This window comes from Miniopterus natalensis, chromosome 1 (assembly GCF_054644295.1).
Source record: "Miniopterus natalensis isolate mMinNat1 chromosome 1, mMinNat1.hap1, whole genome shotgun sequence".
Taxonomy (NCBI): domain Eukaryota; kingdom Metazoa; phylum Chordata; class Mammalia; order Chiroptera; family Miniopteridae; genus Miniopterus; species Miniopterus natalensis.
Window position 1 is genome coordinate 145236918 of NC_142081.1, and position 19416 is coordinate 145256333.

Here is a 19416-nt window from a genome sequence, read left to right on the forward strand (position 1 = left end):
AAGGAGGTTGTGAATGGACTTCAAAGGATAGTAGCTGACACTCATGCTATTTATTATGAATGGTATCAGGAGTATGATTTTTAAGTCAAAGACTAACTGGAAGAAATTCTTAGAACCAGAAATAGTTCCCATTCTCTAGATACATTTGAGAGAGTAAGCGAATAATGCACCAATGAGACTTTTTGCATCCCTCAATGAATATCAGCAATTTCAGAGGAATGTTCATTCAGAACTCAACAGACACAATTCACGTATTGTGTTTGTGAATTCACAAAAAATGTGACCCAGACCCATACATAGCACACAGTTATGTGTAACAGTCTTTAGACAGCACGATGTCAAACATCTCAAGACATTTAAAAATTGCTCCTGACACACATCACAGACAAATACTGACCAAAATACAGAATTACACAATTACATAATATCAAGATGACACAAGCCCTACATGATCTATGGGGAGGAAGAGAAAGAAAGGCACTGAAAGGGTGCAATACAGATGCATATACAAAGAGATATAAGGCAATCAATGCATGCGCTGGTGTGAACACTTACCTACCTACATTTGAATTTCAATGGTTCCAAGTTCTTCAGGTCACACCCATGGAAACTCCAAAGAATGGAGATCTGGAGAGAAGATCTCAAGTTGAAGAACCTTTTTCCCCCTGAGTTTTAAGTTTAATGTTTAAAAACATTGGTATAGATAGATTATAGGTCCAGAAAAGTATGCCAAGAATTCCAGTAACTCAACTGATGTTGATCAATTACTAAAAAGTAAACCTTTCTTAAGAAGATTATATAGCACGTGTTCATCTTATTCCTAAGAAAAGGCCCTTACAGACAATGTTATAAAACTATTAACTTACTGGTAAGTAGGACTTAATGAATGATGAAACTTAAAATAACATACACCATTCAAAACGCACTGTCTCCACATCAGTATGTGCATATGGTATATATATTACTCATAGTATAAAAAGTGTCTGTTCTATTTACAGGTTCACATAAAACCCCATCTACAGTTAGATGAATTATGTACAGTTGAAACAATAAAAACAAGCAAATCTAAATCTTGATGAGAAGTTTTAATACAAATTTGCGAAAAATCATTTCGGCATAATAAAGGCAGAAAAAAATTGCCCTTAACTAATTGCTGCATTTACAGCTTTATTTCCAAGAAAAGATAAATTAGAAATGATATAACTGTGAAGTAAAACTTATGAGCTTAAATTAAGCAAGTTACAGATCTATTATAACACTCAAAAGTAAACTGACTTTTTAAATACAGCTACTAAGAGGATGACTCATGGTTAAAAACTTTATACACACACAAGTGCAGGTAGAAGTAAAAACTTCCTTTTCAGTGGCTTTATTACTTGAGTGTCCTTTCGTTGATTGATAAGGAATGTGAAGAGCTGTTATTTTAAACTCGTGTTGAGCATATAAAACTAAAAATGTTTACATGATTAAAATGAACTTCAAACCAATTATTTAAAAGCCTTCTTTACACAAAATGTGCATTATGTGTTTTGCACCAAGATTACCCCAGTAACTTAAGCCCCAGGTTATACATTTTAATGACAGACAGAAATTTCAAAGGAAAAAAAGAGACTCAAGATTCAGTAGAATTGAGAATACCAGAGGTTTAAAACAATACATTTACACATTCCTTGCTTTCTAAAAGTTAACAATGAAAAATATAAAAGAATTCAGAAGTGTTTTTCTGGGTTCTGAAAATGAAAGTCTCTACAAGGCAAAATTTCCCTCTTATAAAACTTCTAAGAGATAAAGGACCAAATTACGTGAGTGTAATGCAAAACAACAGCAACAAGAAAACCCCAAAGCACAAACCACAAGAGGAAGAAAAAAACGTTTCATTATTCTTAAGAGGCATACTCATTTACTCTTCTCAATCCAATGACATCTATAGTGATTATGTCTTAAGCTAGATTTTTTTTTGGTCTAGACTCATTGCAGGTTATATTATTTACTACAGATCAACTCTTGTTATAATGAATACTGCTACAAAGAAAATTTCTACAGATGTATCTACTCTGATTAAAGAAAACTCTGCACTTTCATCTCACAAAGAAATTGGTCTTTTAAAGGTTAAAACTAGATTTGTGTGTGTTTGTTTTAAAAGGGGACTGCTGCCAGCTGTTTAAGCAGCTCTCACTTAGAGAAATAAATCCAGTCTCTGCTCTCATATGGCAGTGCTGAGAGAAAAGCCATATCTACAGTATGTATAAATTTAAAACTAAATTTTTGTACAGCAAATTAAGCTAAATGTCAGGTTAATTTACATTACAGCATGTATATCTTACAAACGTGTTTAATATAAAAACTGTTTTACAAAAAGATTTACTCACTGTTTTAAAAAAAGCAAATATTACTAGTTACCCTGGAACATTATTACTATGATTAAGTTTTACACTTTAAAATTACATAGAAGTTATTTAGCAACACACAAACTGTATTAAGACAGCTGCATAACCAAAGATTTCTGATTTCTAGCCAATACCCATTTTTCAAACAGTACTTAATTTAAAATTTACATAAATAAAATATAGGCATTTTGATGTTAACTGGATTTTATCTGTAGTGAGAAATCAGGATTACTAATTTTCATACAAGTCACTTTATAAATGATACATTTCTGCCTTGAGTTTCTCTCTGAATGAATATTTTAAGTGGTCTAAATTAAAGAGACTGATATTTGGCCAAAATCCATTATTTATCTCTGGCTTCACAACTTGTGTATGGTCAATACTCATATGCTTTGATACCATCATATTTCAATAGTGCAGTGATATCAATAATAAAAACAAGGCACGGCCTTTCCATTTTAGTTACTATCTAAATATTAATTTTCAAATATAAATAATCATTCCATATATAGAGAAAATCTATGTGCTTCACAGTTAAAATCCTATCAGTCAGTTGAAATGTAAAGGTATACTTATGAAATATTAAAATGTGGCAATAACTAATGATAGTGAAAATATACAAATGGAAAAAAACTAAGGAAGAATAACAGATTATTTATTCTCTTTAGAATTTACAACGTGAAAAAAAATAAATGTTAGGGGCTGTTTTTAATTTTTAGTTACTTAATTCCATTTGGGCCTTGAGTCTTTCAAGAAAAAGTCCAATTTGGGAATTTTCTACATCTTCTGATGAGTTAAAATCAGAAAGCCAACTCTGCCACCTCAAATATTCACTATGAAGAAGTATCAAAAATAATATTCAGTAACATCTATGATTCTCTAGTCCAGAGATAAAGCAAATTGAAAAAAGAAAAACATGTTAGGGAATGAGGAACCCTAAACATATTTTGTTATTCCATTGCCCTCAGTTAAATTTGGGTACCTACTCAATATCAAAATGCTGAATGCACTATCATGATCAGAAACAATCTAAAAGCTGACAATCTGAGAAAGTATTATTTCTGTAATATAATGCCAAACTTTGTATCATTAACAAAATAACTATAACAATAATTTCATATTTTTACAATAAAATTTCAGATTCTTTCATTCAGAAGTTCATTCTATAATGGCCAAAGCTGAATATTAATGTCAATACCTGACCATGTGCAATCAAACCAAAATGTGCATTTGGTATGCCTCTACCACAACCCAGTTTTTAGCCTGTCCATTAAGTAACAACATTATTATAGTAAGCATTTAGGAGGATTCTGATCAAAAGCTAACCTTGTCTAATTGGTCAATTTTAATCGGCAAAATTAACAGAAGGTACAAGAACAACTAACTGCTCTGACCTTCAACAAAACAATTTGTTGAAAATAACATTTATAGCAGAATTTCCTGAATGTAACCTCCTTCAGGTAAATTAATTAGCAAGCTCTAATTGGAGCTTGCTAATCAGCTTGCTAAACAGTAAAAATCCAAACAGTTTTTACAAAGAAAACAACATTTAGTAAATAATTGATTTTTTTTTAAACTTTTCAGCTACACGATAAAAATCATTTACACACTTTGTTTAACACACCAGAGTACTTTAATTTGACAACTTGGGCTTCAAAAGATGCAAACTTAAAAGTGCATGCCCAGTGCCTTTATAAACAGAAAACGATGAACTGAAATAGTATATTAGAAAATTAATATAATTTTTAAAAGACAATGAATAGAAAAAATAAAATTTTACATTTTGAATTTTTTTGTTTGTTTCCCTTAATGTTAGGTAAAGTGTTCTTAGTATTCAGAAAATACACGGAATTATTAGCTTATACCCATCGTAAGTAAACTTTGGGAATAATTCCTTGCTCATGCAAAGCAAATCGTTTTCTAAACATCTAACATCTAGGAAATGTAAATACCAAAACATAAGAATATACTCAGGGCCAAAATGTTTTTTAATTTTTAATCAAAACTACTCCTATATGTAATTATTCCTATAATTTCTATTCTTCCTATTTTAATTATGAAGAAAAAAATAAGCAAGCCAAGTTATTGAACTGAGTTCACTAGGAAAATGAATAATCATATGATCAAAACTGTGAAATTGTTGCTATTGGTTGAAATGAAATTAATTATATATTAAGTGAAATCAGGAGAGAAAATACTCTACAGGCCTATTTTCAACAACTGAATTTAAGTATCAGACTTATTATATAAATTCAATTATTGTATGCTCCAATAATATATCCCATGAGCTGCATTTCATAAATTGTACAGATGGTCTCCTTTTAACCACAGTTCGGTTATCATTAAGTCCACATTGCAAATAAATGTGAGAATTATCATGAGAATACCCTGGAGAGATTTCAGGAACCACACAAAAAAAACACAGTAATGGAGTTATTAAGATATTTGAGAAAAATCAGCTCTATATGTAAAAATCATTACATACACATATACCTTACATATGATATAGGTCACATGAAGAAGCCAGTCACAGACTGTGTATATTATGTTACTCATTTTAGAAGGAAACTAGTATTTCCTTTCTTTATGGAATGTTTATTTACTAGTTTTTCCTCTTATGGCATAGTTTTTGTAAAATAAGTAACTTAACTACAGTCGTTGCTTTAATGCTTATTATCATTGTTAATTTCGGTTAGAGTTATAACAGATTTCTTCCTGTATTTTATGTCTCTAGCATAGTTGTATTAAGAAAAAGATTAATGTCTCAATAATAGAGTTTTTGATATTTATTGATTAACAACTGTTACTTGTAATATAATAAAAATGGTGACCACCAAGAAATTCCTAACAAGGTGTTAAATCATGCTGGTGCTTTGCAAGAACTTTTAAAACATGCAATACCTGACTATTCAGACAGGGGCACTGACCTCTTCTGCTTTAGATTGTCAAATAAAAAAATGACAACAGCCAACACAACAATAGTTGTCTGGTGTGGATGAATCAAAATTATACCTATTTTATTTGTCAGATTGGCAAAAAATATATTTCTTGGTGTGCCACAGAATTTTAGTAATTAGTTTATGTGTGCCATGACATGAAACGGGTTGAAAAAATTGCTGCTTTAGACTACTGGTTTGTTTCTATTCAAATTGCAATCAACTTTCCAGTATACTTGTGCAGACTTATCAAGTTTCTGGATCACCTATGGTAACTTTTTAACCAAAGATTCAGTACTGTTACTATCAGCATGTTTTCAATGCCACTTTCTGCTACTGCTATGTATATGAATAGGGAACATCAGCTAATACAGTCGGCAAGAGTTTACAAGGCTTCTAATTTATTTAATGAGAAAATGTATTCCAATAACATTTTTCTTCCAAGTTTTGAATTTGTTAATTAAAAAATTTTGGACAATACTAAGTATCCAGAAAATTCGACTAATAAATATTTTTCCAAGCTCCTACTATATGCAAAAATGATGTTATATCTGAAAACAGCTGGATATATGAACAAAATTTTCAGTCTTCACTACAATGTTTTGGCATTGGGTAACCAAAGCTCGGAAAAATAATATTCAAGAAATTAATGAGACAAAAATATCTACAGTAATAGGTTTGAGTTCCTTGTTTATAAAATAACTAAAATGTTATAGTTGTAACTAGATGAAGAAAATTTAGTACATTTCCTCAAATTGGATATCAAATTGTCAATATACTTTTTTCTAACCACAACTGTCAAATACTCAAGACTATTTTAGAGGGTCACAGAATTGAAGAGTGCTTTTTTATCACTGGAAAAACAGGCATGATTCCCCCCAAAAGGGTAAATTTGAAATTTATTGAAAAACTAAATTTGAAAAACTAAAAAATATGTTTTGTCTTATTCTATTTAAATGTGATTTTATTTATACAGTATTATTGATATGACTTTTCTGGCTAAGTAATTATAACTTTTTCTATTCAGATATTCCACACCTACCTGGGTATAAAATGTTTTAATTGCTTCACCAACAAGGATACAAAAGAATATATTCAGCTTGTAGCATATAGTCTTGAGTTCATTCAAAAGTCTGAAAACTCATGAACCGTGAGCTTTATACAGGTTTATCAAAGAATAAAAAAATGCCTTTGCCAAGTACGCATTTTCATAATATATCTGTCTTGCATGTGTGTAGGAAACTTGTTTTATTCCCTATTTAATGGATTTAAAAATTGAGTATAATCAGGGTTGTCCACTATATGGACAGAAATTAATATATCCTAAGTTTCAGTCTGGTGTCAATCCACTTTTGGGACTAATAAACAATTTGAAATGTTCCTGTCGGAGAAACTATGTTGGTGCGTCTTTGTAACCATTTCTAGTACTTATCTCTGTATTTAAAAATTTTTTATCTATGGAGTTAAAGAATAACTCTCAAGTTACTGGGTCCATGGGCAGAGTTCATTTTTCTGTTAGAAAAATCACCCAATTATTCTACTCACAAAGGAGCAGAGGCTTGTATACTGAAATTCAATAGTAAATACATATAAAAAGGAACTTTGTTTATCAGTGCTAATAAAAAGGGACTCCTAAATTTCATGAAGTTTTACTGTTTTTTGTTTCAGTGACTCATCTAGGTGGATAGGATCAATACCAAATGACCTAAAGTTAGCCAAGAAGATCTAGTACTTAAGTTGGAAATTCTTTAAACACATATTTAAAAAAAATAAATAATTGACACACAAAACAAAGATGCTTAATAATTATGCAAAACAAAAAAGAATAAAGTTTAAGTTAAATAGTGTCACAAAGAAAAAGTGTCATGGGGATCATAACTTATGATCCCCCTGACAGACAAATATAAAAGGAAGCAGAAAAAAGGAGATGGTTATAAGTTTGGCATTTGTTCTTTAAAATACTAAAAATTACTTCTATTTTATCTAGTAAGTTTTGAAAAGCTGCATTTAAATTGCAGCTCTTAGAATAATAAAACAAGAACACCACTGCTCCAATAATGTTCTAAGGAAAGCTAAAATAGCTTTCCAAAGTATCTAAGTTATTTCTTGGGAACACTTGCACACCAGGAAAAAACTCCACTCCAACAGAAGAAATATATTACACATTTTGACTGTGAACTCTTGTTTTTAATTGTGATCTTCTCAGTACACTTCTCTACACATTGCGATATCCTATACCATGGACTCAATCTAAGTCTCCTTTGGATTAAAATTAGTGATGTTTTTGAAGACCATCTGGCCATGTGATATGCTTTTATAGAGGCTTTTGAGCAACAGCTTCCTCAAAGGACAACCAGTTTAGATGTATATAACAAGAGTAATTCTTTTATACCCAAAGCTGCTATAACTTCATGACTAGTTTCTTTCATTTATTTTTCTGAACCATTCTCCCACTTAGCAGTTGTACCTTCTCAGGTATCCAAGCCTGAATAAAGCTGAAGAGAAAGGAAGCAACATGAACAATTGGTCAATGATTTATTATTACAGTTCAGATACCTGTGGTTTGTGGTCAAATTTAAATTATTTAGGAACTAGCCATTCATTTTGTAGATTACCCAGACTCTGTAGTTTGTGTCTCTCATTCACAGTTAGGACATTTTCTCTTCAAAAATGAGTCCATGAGAGGTCAAGAAAAATAGAAGTAACTGACCCTATAACAAAGACTATCACTTATTATTAGCTTGAGTTTAATAGAAAAGCCATTTGATGAAAGAAAACTATTTATTATTATTATTACTATGGACAAATTTAACTCAGGTTTAAAACTTGTGACCCTTGGACACGATGTAACCCAAGGAAACACTGTTTAGCTTGTAAGTGCTAAAAAAGCAAATGCAATCTAACATTTAAAATTCAGATGTCACATGAAAAGCTAGGTTTTCAATTTACCCCCCACCCCCAAATGAAAAGATTTGCCAGTTTGACCAAACTGCCATAAACAACTGGCTTGAGAAGGGAGTATAGGTTCTCCCCTTTCACAATGGGACAAGGGCTACAGTCCCTGCCCCTTGCTACTGTCTCCAACACCAAGGCCAAATGTCCGTAGCCATGTGTCATCAATGTTTATCTTTTTCTTTTTCAATTACTGAGAATATTTCTTTGAACTCATGACTACTAAGTGAAAAAATAAAAAATATGCCTAAAGGGCCTTGTTTAAAAAAAAACAACACAAAAAGTAAAGAATAATAGTGCATGCACAATATACAAGTAAAATGTCTCTGTCACAGACTGTAATTTAAATGGCATTATGGAATAAACCACAGAAAGACATGATTTCTATTCTAGGAAGCTACTAGAATTTTAACATTTGACCCATGAAGTACTTCATATAAAATAATAAATGAATTTTTTGTGCAATTTAAAAGTACGGTGAAGTCTTCATGTCACTCTTTTTATGTTCACTTGATTAACAACCATATAGGCTACAAGCACTTATTAAATTTCTCAAATCAGACATCTGCAATTGCTCTGAACTTTATTTTCATAATGCCAGATTTTATTAAAAGATATTTTTATTCTTACAACTAAATCTAGTATCTAGATAAACTAATTTTATTTATAAAGACAGTGTTTATGTTTTAAAGCTACTCTTGGTATTAATATAATAAATAAACATGAAGTTATTTTTTTTTAATCCTCACCTGAGGATATGTTTTCATTGATTTTTTAGAGAGGAAAGGAAAGAGAGAGAAGCATCGATCAATTGTCTCCTGTATGCACCCTGACTGGGATCAAACCCGCAACCTAGGTATGTGCCCTGACAGGAAACTGAACCCGCCACCTTTTGGTGTACATGTACGGAACCACGTTCATACACACAACTGAGCCACAGGGCTAGGGCAAAGCTATTTTAATAGTTTACTTTTAAAATGCTCATATCATAGCAAGAAATCTTAAACCATACCATTATGTTTTGAGTATTGGTTATTATGGGTAACCCTTCAAAAACTAGTCTCATTTAATAAATTAGACCATTCTGTTTTTCAAATATTGTAATTTTATGTTGACTAATTATTAAATGTCACTTATGAATTTTGTTCATAATTTTTCCAAATATTTTTGGTTTTTGCTATAGTAATGATGATTTTTAATTTTCCCCCCGAGATAAAGCAAGTTTTCAGTTTTGTTTACCATTCTCATTGCTATAGTTCATCAGCATGCCACAAAAGACAGTCAAGAGCTTCTCACTGGCGGGATCTGTTTTACTGCACAGTGACCTTAAATGGTCAATTACAATCTGTGCACCACCTGCTTGGTCAACTGCACTTCTGCCCTCATCTGTAAAACAAAGAGTTATATTAAAAATAAAAGAAAAAAGAAATGTACCTTACAATTTCAAATACAAACATAACAGTGTTATTCCTTATTTAGTGAGTAAATAGAAAATAAACCTAAGAAGGGCATTAAATGTCTTTCTGTAAATACAAAACAAAACAAATAAACATGAAAATGGGAGTTGGGATGGGGAAAAGAGACAATCACTTTCTAAGAGAAGATTATTTGCATTGTCATCTTATAGGAGCTTAAAGAACTCTGTGTCTTAAGAGTTTATGACTATAACATGAAATTTTCCCCCTCCTCTTTCACAAATGATAATTCTGAGTAAAAACTAGGAACTAATATTCTATTGGAATTTTTTTTCTCACCTTGGAAACCACTAATATCTTTCTATCAGTGGTTTTAAAAGTTAGGTATTATCAAAGAAAACTGTGTCACAGTATAATTCTAGATCACAATATATAATGCCTAAATATTAGGACTAGGGTCTTTTTAATGACATTTTCTATAGTCCATAAGCACATTCCTTTTTTCAATTCTTGGTAGTTTGTGTTTCACTTTTCCTTATTCTCTCCAATCTAGAACACACCAATATTCTTCAACACTACAACTAGTGGTCAAATGATGGTCAAACATACATTATGTTATATGGAACAGATGTCTTTTAACTGTTGGAACATATAAATAGCTTTACAATACTTTCTAATCTTTGAACATAAGAATGGAAAGAGATGAAAAATGTGTCTTTCTAAATCTGATTTCCTTATATAAGATATGGTAGACTATAGGAAAAGTGCTGTCCAACAGAAATATGAGAGCCACAAATGTAAGCCACATACATAATTTAAATTTACTAGTAGCCACATTAAAATTTAAAAAGATACAGGTTAAAAATTCATTTTAGAAATATAGTTCATTCAATCCAATACATCTAGAATATGATAATCCCAAAATGCAATCAACATACAAATTATTAATGAAATATTTTACATTCTCTTCTTTGTAATATAAATCTTTGAAATACAGGTGTATTTTACACTTACAGTTACATGTCATTTCAGAGTAACCACATTTTAACTGCTCAAATAGCCTAATCTGGCTAGGGACTTGTAACACTGGACAGTGCAGCTATAGAAGCATAAAGAAAGGATCAGTAAAAGAAATGGCTCACCAAGGAATTAAAGCTACGAAGTTAGTGAATAGAAGATTTTCATTTTCCTAAGAACTGAAACTCTGGTAATATATATATATATATATATATATATATATATGATCAGTGCCAAATTATATTAGACAGTGAAACGATATATATCATTTCTTGTAGGATACACATCCATATACGCACAACTTATAGAGCAGTGCCTCATATATACTTGGCTTCATAATTTTGGTAAATTTTAAGAAAATCTATACTAAGATGAAAAGAGTTTTGTTCACTTAGTTCATGTCCACTTTATTGCATTGTTAGATATGCAGAACAGGGTCCTGTGCTAATCAGCTAATAAGGATCACAGAAAATTCTTAATTGCTGGGGTAACTAGTCAGATGAGCTAGGCAAGAAAGTTGGTTATATTTAATTTAGAAATTTCATTTCCAAGGTTTTATTACCTAATAACATTATAAATTGTCTAAATTGTTAGGCAATTTATAACTGGGTGATGCTGGAGAAAACTGAACATTAGAATTACAAATCTAAAAGTTCAGACTTTCAATAATATGAATATACAGTATATCCCATCCCTAAATTGTAAAGCTCAAGTAGTTTCTTATTCCCATTGCTGAATAAATATGGGCTTTCAAAATATAAATCATGTATACTTTGGATTTAGAAATCTTAAGAGAATAACTAACTAAGCCTTAATTTCATGTACTAGAAAACTAAGGCTTAGAAAACTATGAGCCTTAGATTCTATTTGCAGTGAATTTTAAAAGCTAAGCTGGATTCCTCTCAATACTCAGCTATTCGGTGTTAAAAAAAAAAAAATCACCTTTTATTCAGCAACTTTGTTCATCTAATTTAATAATGCAATAATTAAGAATATAACTACAATTAGAAGGCAAATTACCTATCTGTGTTACAGAGCCACAAATTACCTATCTGTGTTACAGAGTTTTTCTTTCTTTGCTTCCTTCTTCCATTCCCTTCCTCCCTCCCAGCCTTGTTTGGGTTGTCTACAACACAGCTCTTCATTCATCTGCTATTAAGTTGGTTGGAGAGAATAAACTCAAGCTCTGTATTAGAAATTACATTATCACCAAATTTGAGAAGAAAAGCCAAGCGCACATATTAGATATCTGAGTTGAAAAAATATTACCCTCCATCCGAGGAATGTTCGTACGCACCCTTCCTTCATCCCTCCCCCCCCCCTCTTTTGACTAATCAGAGAGGGGAATAAGGTTAAAGAGAATTTTTACTAAAATATTTTAAAGAATCTGCAAAGAAATAAATTATAATTCTATTTTCTTTTACTTTACCAAAACCAGCAAAAGAGAAAGTTTTTAAAGGCACCTTACAAATTATTTAAAATACATATTAAGACAATCTGTCACTGCACATGTCCATATAAACTGTTTTTCCAGTCAAGGTAGTTCTATAGACTTATGTTATGATATTAAAATAAGTAATATTATTGTTTGTTTAAAAATAATTTCCAAAAGGTTCTTTACCCCAAAATTCCAGATCCCTGAATGTAGGTTCACTTTTAACTACTTTCATAAGTAACTTCTAATTGTGAAGAATCCTGAGTAGTTACCTCTAGAAATAAAATTTATTGTCTTCATTTTCCATAATTATGAAGCATCCAACCACTGGGTAAAGAGCAGCCCACCAACTCCTTAAGCCTGCTGCATTCTTCAATAATGACCTGTCACACAGACTAGTTTCCAGCATAAATATTAACGTCCTTCACACTAGGTAAGAGCGGGGCTTTAAATCTAAAGAGGTACTGCACTTCCATTACTCTTCAGTAGCCAAAAGTAGGAAGCAGTAAAATGTTTATGTCATGGTTATTATGCCTCGCAAATAAATATTTTAAAATGTTACCAAGTTGGTATTTCATTATCAGGTATAAGTTATATACTAAGGCCAAGGAAAGGATATAAAAACACCACTGAATACAACTATCATGATTACAGTGTATGCTAATTTCAGATTTTACTTGTTTCCCTAAATAGGTTATTCCTCCTTACGGGCAGCAAATGCCTCAGTAGGCACACAGTATTTATTGAATGACCGGGGCCTTTGGCTAGATTTTGGTAAATTGACATTGACTTTGAGGGTGAATGTGAGCATGAATGCACGCACGCACACACACATACATACATGTGCACTTTTCTTTATGTTTTAACCACCACAATATAGTTTAGGCTTGTTTTTTAGAACTTTATTTCAATGAAATCACGTTGTATTTGTTTTGTGCCTACCTTCTTACACTCAACATCATGTTTGTAAAATTCATCTACTCTGTTATACGCTTTCTTGTTGTATAAGATTCACTGTATGAACACATCACAATTATTTTGTTCTTTTGCTGATTAATACTTGGATGGTCCTAGGTTTGAGCTATTATTTATAATTCGTAGACAGTTGGTTTATACAACCTGCATATCTTATACTTTCTAGATACTGACAAACAGATTTCCAAAGCCAGTGTACATTTCCTCCAGTAGTGTGTGAGCTCTGCTGCTCACCCCTTCACTACTACTTGGGTATTATTTGATTTTTTAAGTTTAGGCAATTTGATGGGTGAGGTAGGAACTATTCCAGAATATACAAGGAGCAGGTCTTTGTTGACAGTCACTTTTCTGTACGTTCAGTAAGGCAGTTGATTTAGTATCAAGAGTATTCAGCATGTATTCGAAAAAAGAAACCCAGAACAGTTTAAGAGAAAGAGAGAAATAGATACATGCAGAGATATTAGAATTTGAAAGGAAAAGGAAAAGACAGTGCCAAGTCGCTAGTAGAAACTGGCTATAAAACGTATGTAATAGTATGACTGGAGCAAATTCTGAAACTTTTTAATATTCATGCTTACAGAAAAACCTTATAACAACATTATTTTTATCATTTCTATCATCACGAGCTTTCCCAAAGAAATGTTAGAAGGTTCAAATCTTTGAAAAGACTAAGGAGGGCAATTGGGAAGGCAGCATAGGGCTGGATGTAAAACAGGCCCATCATGTGCAATAGTAAATTCTATCTAAAATTAATTTTTCAAAATACTGATTTATTTTTATAATTTAAGTCTGTAACTTTCATGCTACTTTGCACTTTTGTGTTTTAAACATCACCTTTTTCATAAACTCAGAAATTCTCAGTATAAAATACAAATTCTAAAATCAATTTTAAAAAATATGCCTACATACAAACTTGGTATTAGTTTCCCTCCTACCCACTAATTATTTGTACAATAACAGGATCTTGGTTCCCTATGTTCCCATTTGGTCAAACTACTTATTTCCCACCAGAAGCAATAATCCTTTGTGACACCCGGAATGGTTACTGTGCTAATTATGATGCAGCACCTGAGAAAACTAGGACTCTGTGAGACAAACAAATAGCAGAAGCTGACCATACTAATAAGCTTTCATCTAAATTTTGTTAAAAACTAACATTCAGAAATGATGAAAGTATGTGTGTGTACATATACTGCTGAATAAATGATCTTTTGTGTTTTCAAAGAAGTTTTAGCAAATAAAAAGAGTTCGCCCTAAACATTCTAAAGTGTCATGTATTGTGCACTGCCTCCCTCTCTCTGTTTTCAGTAAAAGCATCCTGCACATACTACTCTGCGAGTGTTAATGAACAATGTTGCTATGCACAGGCTGCACACATACATAGTAAGAGTTAAAAGTGGCATAATTAAAGATTGCTTTTTAAGGTTAGTGATAGCCAAAGTGAAAGCTAAGGCACTGAGCAGTTAGATACAGATGACTTTTATGGTGTGTGTACTTTAGAGAGAATATTATGATCAGTGAATTAAGATAACTCATAGAACACATTTCTTTTTTCTTACATTTCAACCGAGACTTTGTTTAAAGAAATATCAGCATTCTGAATGAAAACTTGGGAAATCTGAATTCTAATTCAATCTTCCTTCATTAAACACTAAAAGTGATATACTGAAATACCTTTGCCATTCAGTTCAGCAAGACAATAGCATGGCCTTATTATCAATTGAGAAACAATTTTTGAAGATTCATCTTTGAAAAGTTCTTTGGTATCTTTTCTCAAAAAATCTTTTTAGGGTATCCATGAATTTAAATATTAAGACCAATCTATACAACAGCTGTCCAAAATGCAACTAAACAGAGAGAAGTTGACAGACAAAATCTTTTTCATATATAATTAGTAGAAGCTTGTAGAGGCAAAGAATAACACAATTTCCATATCCACATAAAAATTCAGGAGAGTCACACATCCATTCATCGAGATCTACTCTGAAAGTAAGAAATTTCTAAAACTTGTAGAGATGTGCTTTAAAGAACAATATTTAGAAGCACAGTAAAGAATGAACAAATTACACACTCTTTTAACTTTGTAAAATTACAGGCCTTATAAGCATGAACAAGCCTGCACAATCTTTTCACAGGTCCCTGTCACACTGCCCATGATGATCCATCCAAATAGTTCCAACTTTCCTAAAGTTCCTCCCTTTCCCAACCTCTGCTTTGTATTGTTTTTGGCCTTTTTATTATTCTAGTACATTGGAGCTTCCACTCTTATTTCTATATGATATCATTATATCTGACCCCAACTGATAAAAACCATTCTTAAACATTATCAATAAATTCAGTTAAAGATCATGATACCTCTGTCCCCAAGACAGATCCTATAAAGAGAGGGAAGTCTCTTTTCTGAATACAAATTGAACCAACACTAGAAAGATAAAAAAATCAGTCTCTGTCAAGTTAGGCAGGAGCGAGTACCAACGTCTACATTCTTAACAGAAACCATGATTCCTACTTCAGGGAAAAACAGAAGACATCTACAGAAGATAAAACCTTCCTCACATTTTTACCCTCTCTACTACTAAATGTAGAATTATATCCACCTCTTTCTAATCACTTTCAGTATCTTACATTGTAATTTAAGTTCAGTTATAGCTAAGCTTGAACAGGCAAAGAACAATAGCTAATTATGGGCAAAGAGAAGAAAGTGAGATTTACTTCAACAGAAGGTAAGATTTTTCTCTTCAAGTAAGGAAAGCTGTTGATATTTCATAAACTAAGGTCTCAAAGACGTGAATGGAAAGAGCATCTAATGATGAAATCCTAGGACCAGTCTTGGTTGTTGTACTGGGAATTAAAATTTCTTTGTCACCTAATATTTAAAATGTTAACTTAAGAACTGCGTTAAGCAAGGTAGAAGTTTTTAAGATCAGAAAAATTGTAATATCATTGAGGTAATGACAAAAAATAACTATAATAAGGTCTCTCTAAGCTTTGGGTTATGTTAAGTTTGACCATAAGAAAGCCCTTAACCTCTGTTGGTGTCAGTTTCCTGATCTAGAAAATGCAGGAGAAGCACACAACTGCTGAATGTCCTTTTATATCTGACATTCTCTTATTAATTTCTGTTTCTACTGTGTCCTTGTTGTGCACACAGGAAGCAATATGCTGTGTGTGGGTTTCTTTTTAACACATTAAAATAAAACCTTGAATTTTGCCATTTAAGCTTTCCAATCATTAATCATTATAAACCAGGCAATCATTTTTATTTTTCCCAAGTAAATATTACTAAAAACTATAAAGACTAGTGGCAAATAAGTAAAAAATTCTTTCTATAAGCTAAGCTGTAAAGTTGAGTTATGAATATTTTCCTGCTCAGTTCTGAAAAATTATACTGTCTAGAAGTAATAATTGTTGGTGTGCTCTTTCTTAGTGAACAAAAAGGTGATTCAGAATAGAAGTTTAAAGTCAAAACAAGACTTAAGTCTTTACGGGGATTAGTTTGCAAAAAATGATAGCATTACAAAGGTGCCATTATAAAAATGTATTTTAATCAAGCTCATTATGGTTTTTCCTTTAGGCTCTACTACTCTGCCACTTTTTAACCTCTAAGAACAAATACTTTATTATGATAGAATTAGAACATGTATATATTCTGGGCAAGAAGTTCAAAGCAATCTGCACCATTAATTAGGCTCGTTTTAAACGTAGGGACATAAATACTACTACTACTCTGAGTCTTTTTTAGTCCATACCAAACTATAACTGAGACTAGAATCCTATAGATTTTATCTTCAAAGAGCCCATTAGTTCTGTGTATGCCAACCACGTGTTATGAATTTTAGATGCCTTAGAAAGCTAAATAAAAAAAATTACTGAAAATCCCCAACTATATCCCATTGAGTTAAAGAAATGATTGAATTACTTAAATTTACCAGAATTCTGAGTAATGCTCCAAACAACAGCAAATGGGATGGAGTTTGCAAACGTTTTCATTAAAATGTGATTTTTAAAAAAGTTAAGTGTTATCTTTAAATTTACATGAATTGAAAAAGAATAAAATACTAAAATTCTTCCTAAAAAGTTAAACTGCAAATTCATGATGCAGATTTATTCACGAGTATATTCTTAGCCTGCCTTTCAGATTCAGTAGTTTAATATCTTTATCTGTTTGAAATGTTATGCTTTTGTAACACAGACATTATTCCTGTTTACTATTGGTCAAATTGTGTCCCCCCAAAATATATGTTCAAGTCCTAACCGCCAGTACCTCAGAATGTGTACCTTATTTGGAAATAGGGTGATTGCAGATGTAATTATAGTCATCTGCTGCATAATGATGTTTTCATCAATGACCACATGTATGACGATGGTCCCGTAAGATTATAATGGAACTGAAAAATGTCTATCGCACAAAACTACTGTGTTGCCAATCGTATAAAAGTATAGAAGGTGAATTACAGTAGTAGGCTACACCATCTAGGTTTGTGTGTACATTCTATGATGTTAGCACAACAACAAAATCATCTGACGACGCATTTCCAGAAAGTATTCCCATAGTTAAGTGGTGTATTACTGTAGTTAAGATAAGGTCATATTGAAGTAAGGTGGGTCCTTAAACCAATAGGACTGGTATCCTTATAAGAAGAGATGCAGAGAGAAGAATCCCATGTGAAGATGTAGAAACACAAAGGGGAGAACACAGCCACGTGAAGACAGAGGAAGAGATTAGAGTTTGCTGCCACAAGCCAAGGAACTCCCGAGGCCACCAGAAGCTAAAAGCAGCATATAAAGCCTCCTTGTCTACAGGTTTCAGAGGGAACATGGCCCTGCTGACACCTTGATTTTGGAGTTATAGCCTCTACAACTGTAAAACAGAACATTTCTGTTTTAAGCCACCAGTTTGTGGTACATTGTTACAGCATCCCTAGGAAACCAATACACTCCTTCACATAAACAATGTGAAATAGTCAAGCTTCATATTTTTTAAAAATAAAAATGAGTATTTGGCATATAAGTAGTAAGCCTTTACTATATATATTCAGATTTTACATATCTCACAGAAATTATGGTTTTCAGATGACTAACAATAATATATCTCAAGTATAATTAATAAACCTTCAATTATTTAATCAATATTGATTAATCAATAATATAGGACTAAATTATTTAATCAGTCAATGTAAGACTTCAAATAACCACATGCAGCAAACTGTGATAAAGGCAAAACCAATGGAAAATTAGTTTCTTTGTTCATTACTTAATCTATCTTTCATTTTCTCTATTTAGCATCAAAATGTTTAGAACTGGTTTCCTGGTCCACAGGCTAATAGTAATAATAGTGACGGACCCTCTGCATGGGACTTTCACTCGTAGCCTACTGTTGGGAGAGGAGCAAGAGTACGGAGAATGCCTTTGTGCTATAGGTATGTGTGGATGGCTAAAGGCCTAAGAGAAAGCAGGAACACACACAAAGAGTCCTCCAGCATCCCTAGTGTAAGCACAAGGTAAAAACAGCCAACTACTAAAAGATTTTGAAGATTACTGCACTGAAATAAAGTTAGCAACAGCTAATGTAAACCCAGCTCAACTTCTGACTAGAATGATTGGACCTCCACCCCATACTAACCACCTGAAATAAAGTATTTATTTCCAAAGATTAAATACTGTAAATCTCAGTATCTACTGTTTTTTGTACATACAACGTCCAGCACTCAGTAAAAAAATTAAGAAATGCAGCCCTGGCCAGGTGGCTCAGTTGGATGGAGCACTGTCTTGTACAACAAAAGGTTGAGGGTTCAATTCCTTGACAGGGCACATACTTAGGCTGCAAGTTCAATCTCAGGTCAGGGGATGTACTGGAGGCAACTGATTGCTGTTTCTCTTTCATATCGATGTCTCTCACTTAAAAGGCAGATATGGTTAGATTGGATAAAATAGTAAGACCGAATCATGCTATCTACAACTAACCACTTTAAACATAAGGATATTCAGGTTAAAAATTTTAAAATGGTAAAGGATATATCATATTAACATTAATCAAAGGAAAATTTGTATGGCTACATTATCAAACATAGTAGGCGACAGAACAAGTAGTACTGTCTGGGATAGAGAGAAACATTACATGATGTTCAGAAGATATAACAATCCTAAGTGTATAAACAGCCACCAAAAGACCAAATTTATGTAATAAACAGGAATATAAGAAGGCCTTGCTTTCACAGTTTTCATTCTAGTGAGGAAGACGTAGTAAACGAAATAAAAGCTTCAATAGTTTTTTTCTTTACGGTGTTATGAAAGGACAG

At 32.1% G+C, this 19416-nt stretch overlaps 1 protein-coding gene across 4 annotated transcripts in view; it reads right to left on the reverse strand.

The window, feature by feature from the left end:
- RAP1GDS1 (Rap1 GTPase-GDP dissociation stimulator 1) overlaps positions 1–19416 on the reverse strand; it is a 129966-nt gene that overhangs the window by 43130 nt on the left and 67420 nt on the right. For 3 of the 4 annotated variants that reach the window (XM_016211190.2, XM_016211189.2, XM_016211192.2), the window contains one exon: positions 9515–9661. The exons of the other annotated variant lie outside the window; for it this stretch is intronic. In XM_016211190.2, coding sequence (XP_016066676.1) covers positions 9515–9661 — 147 coding nt within the window. The remainder of the gene's footprint in view (positions 1–9514; positions 9662–19416) is intronic. 4 annotated transcript variants of the gene reach the window in all.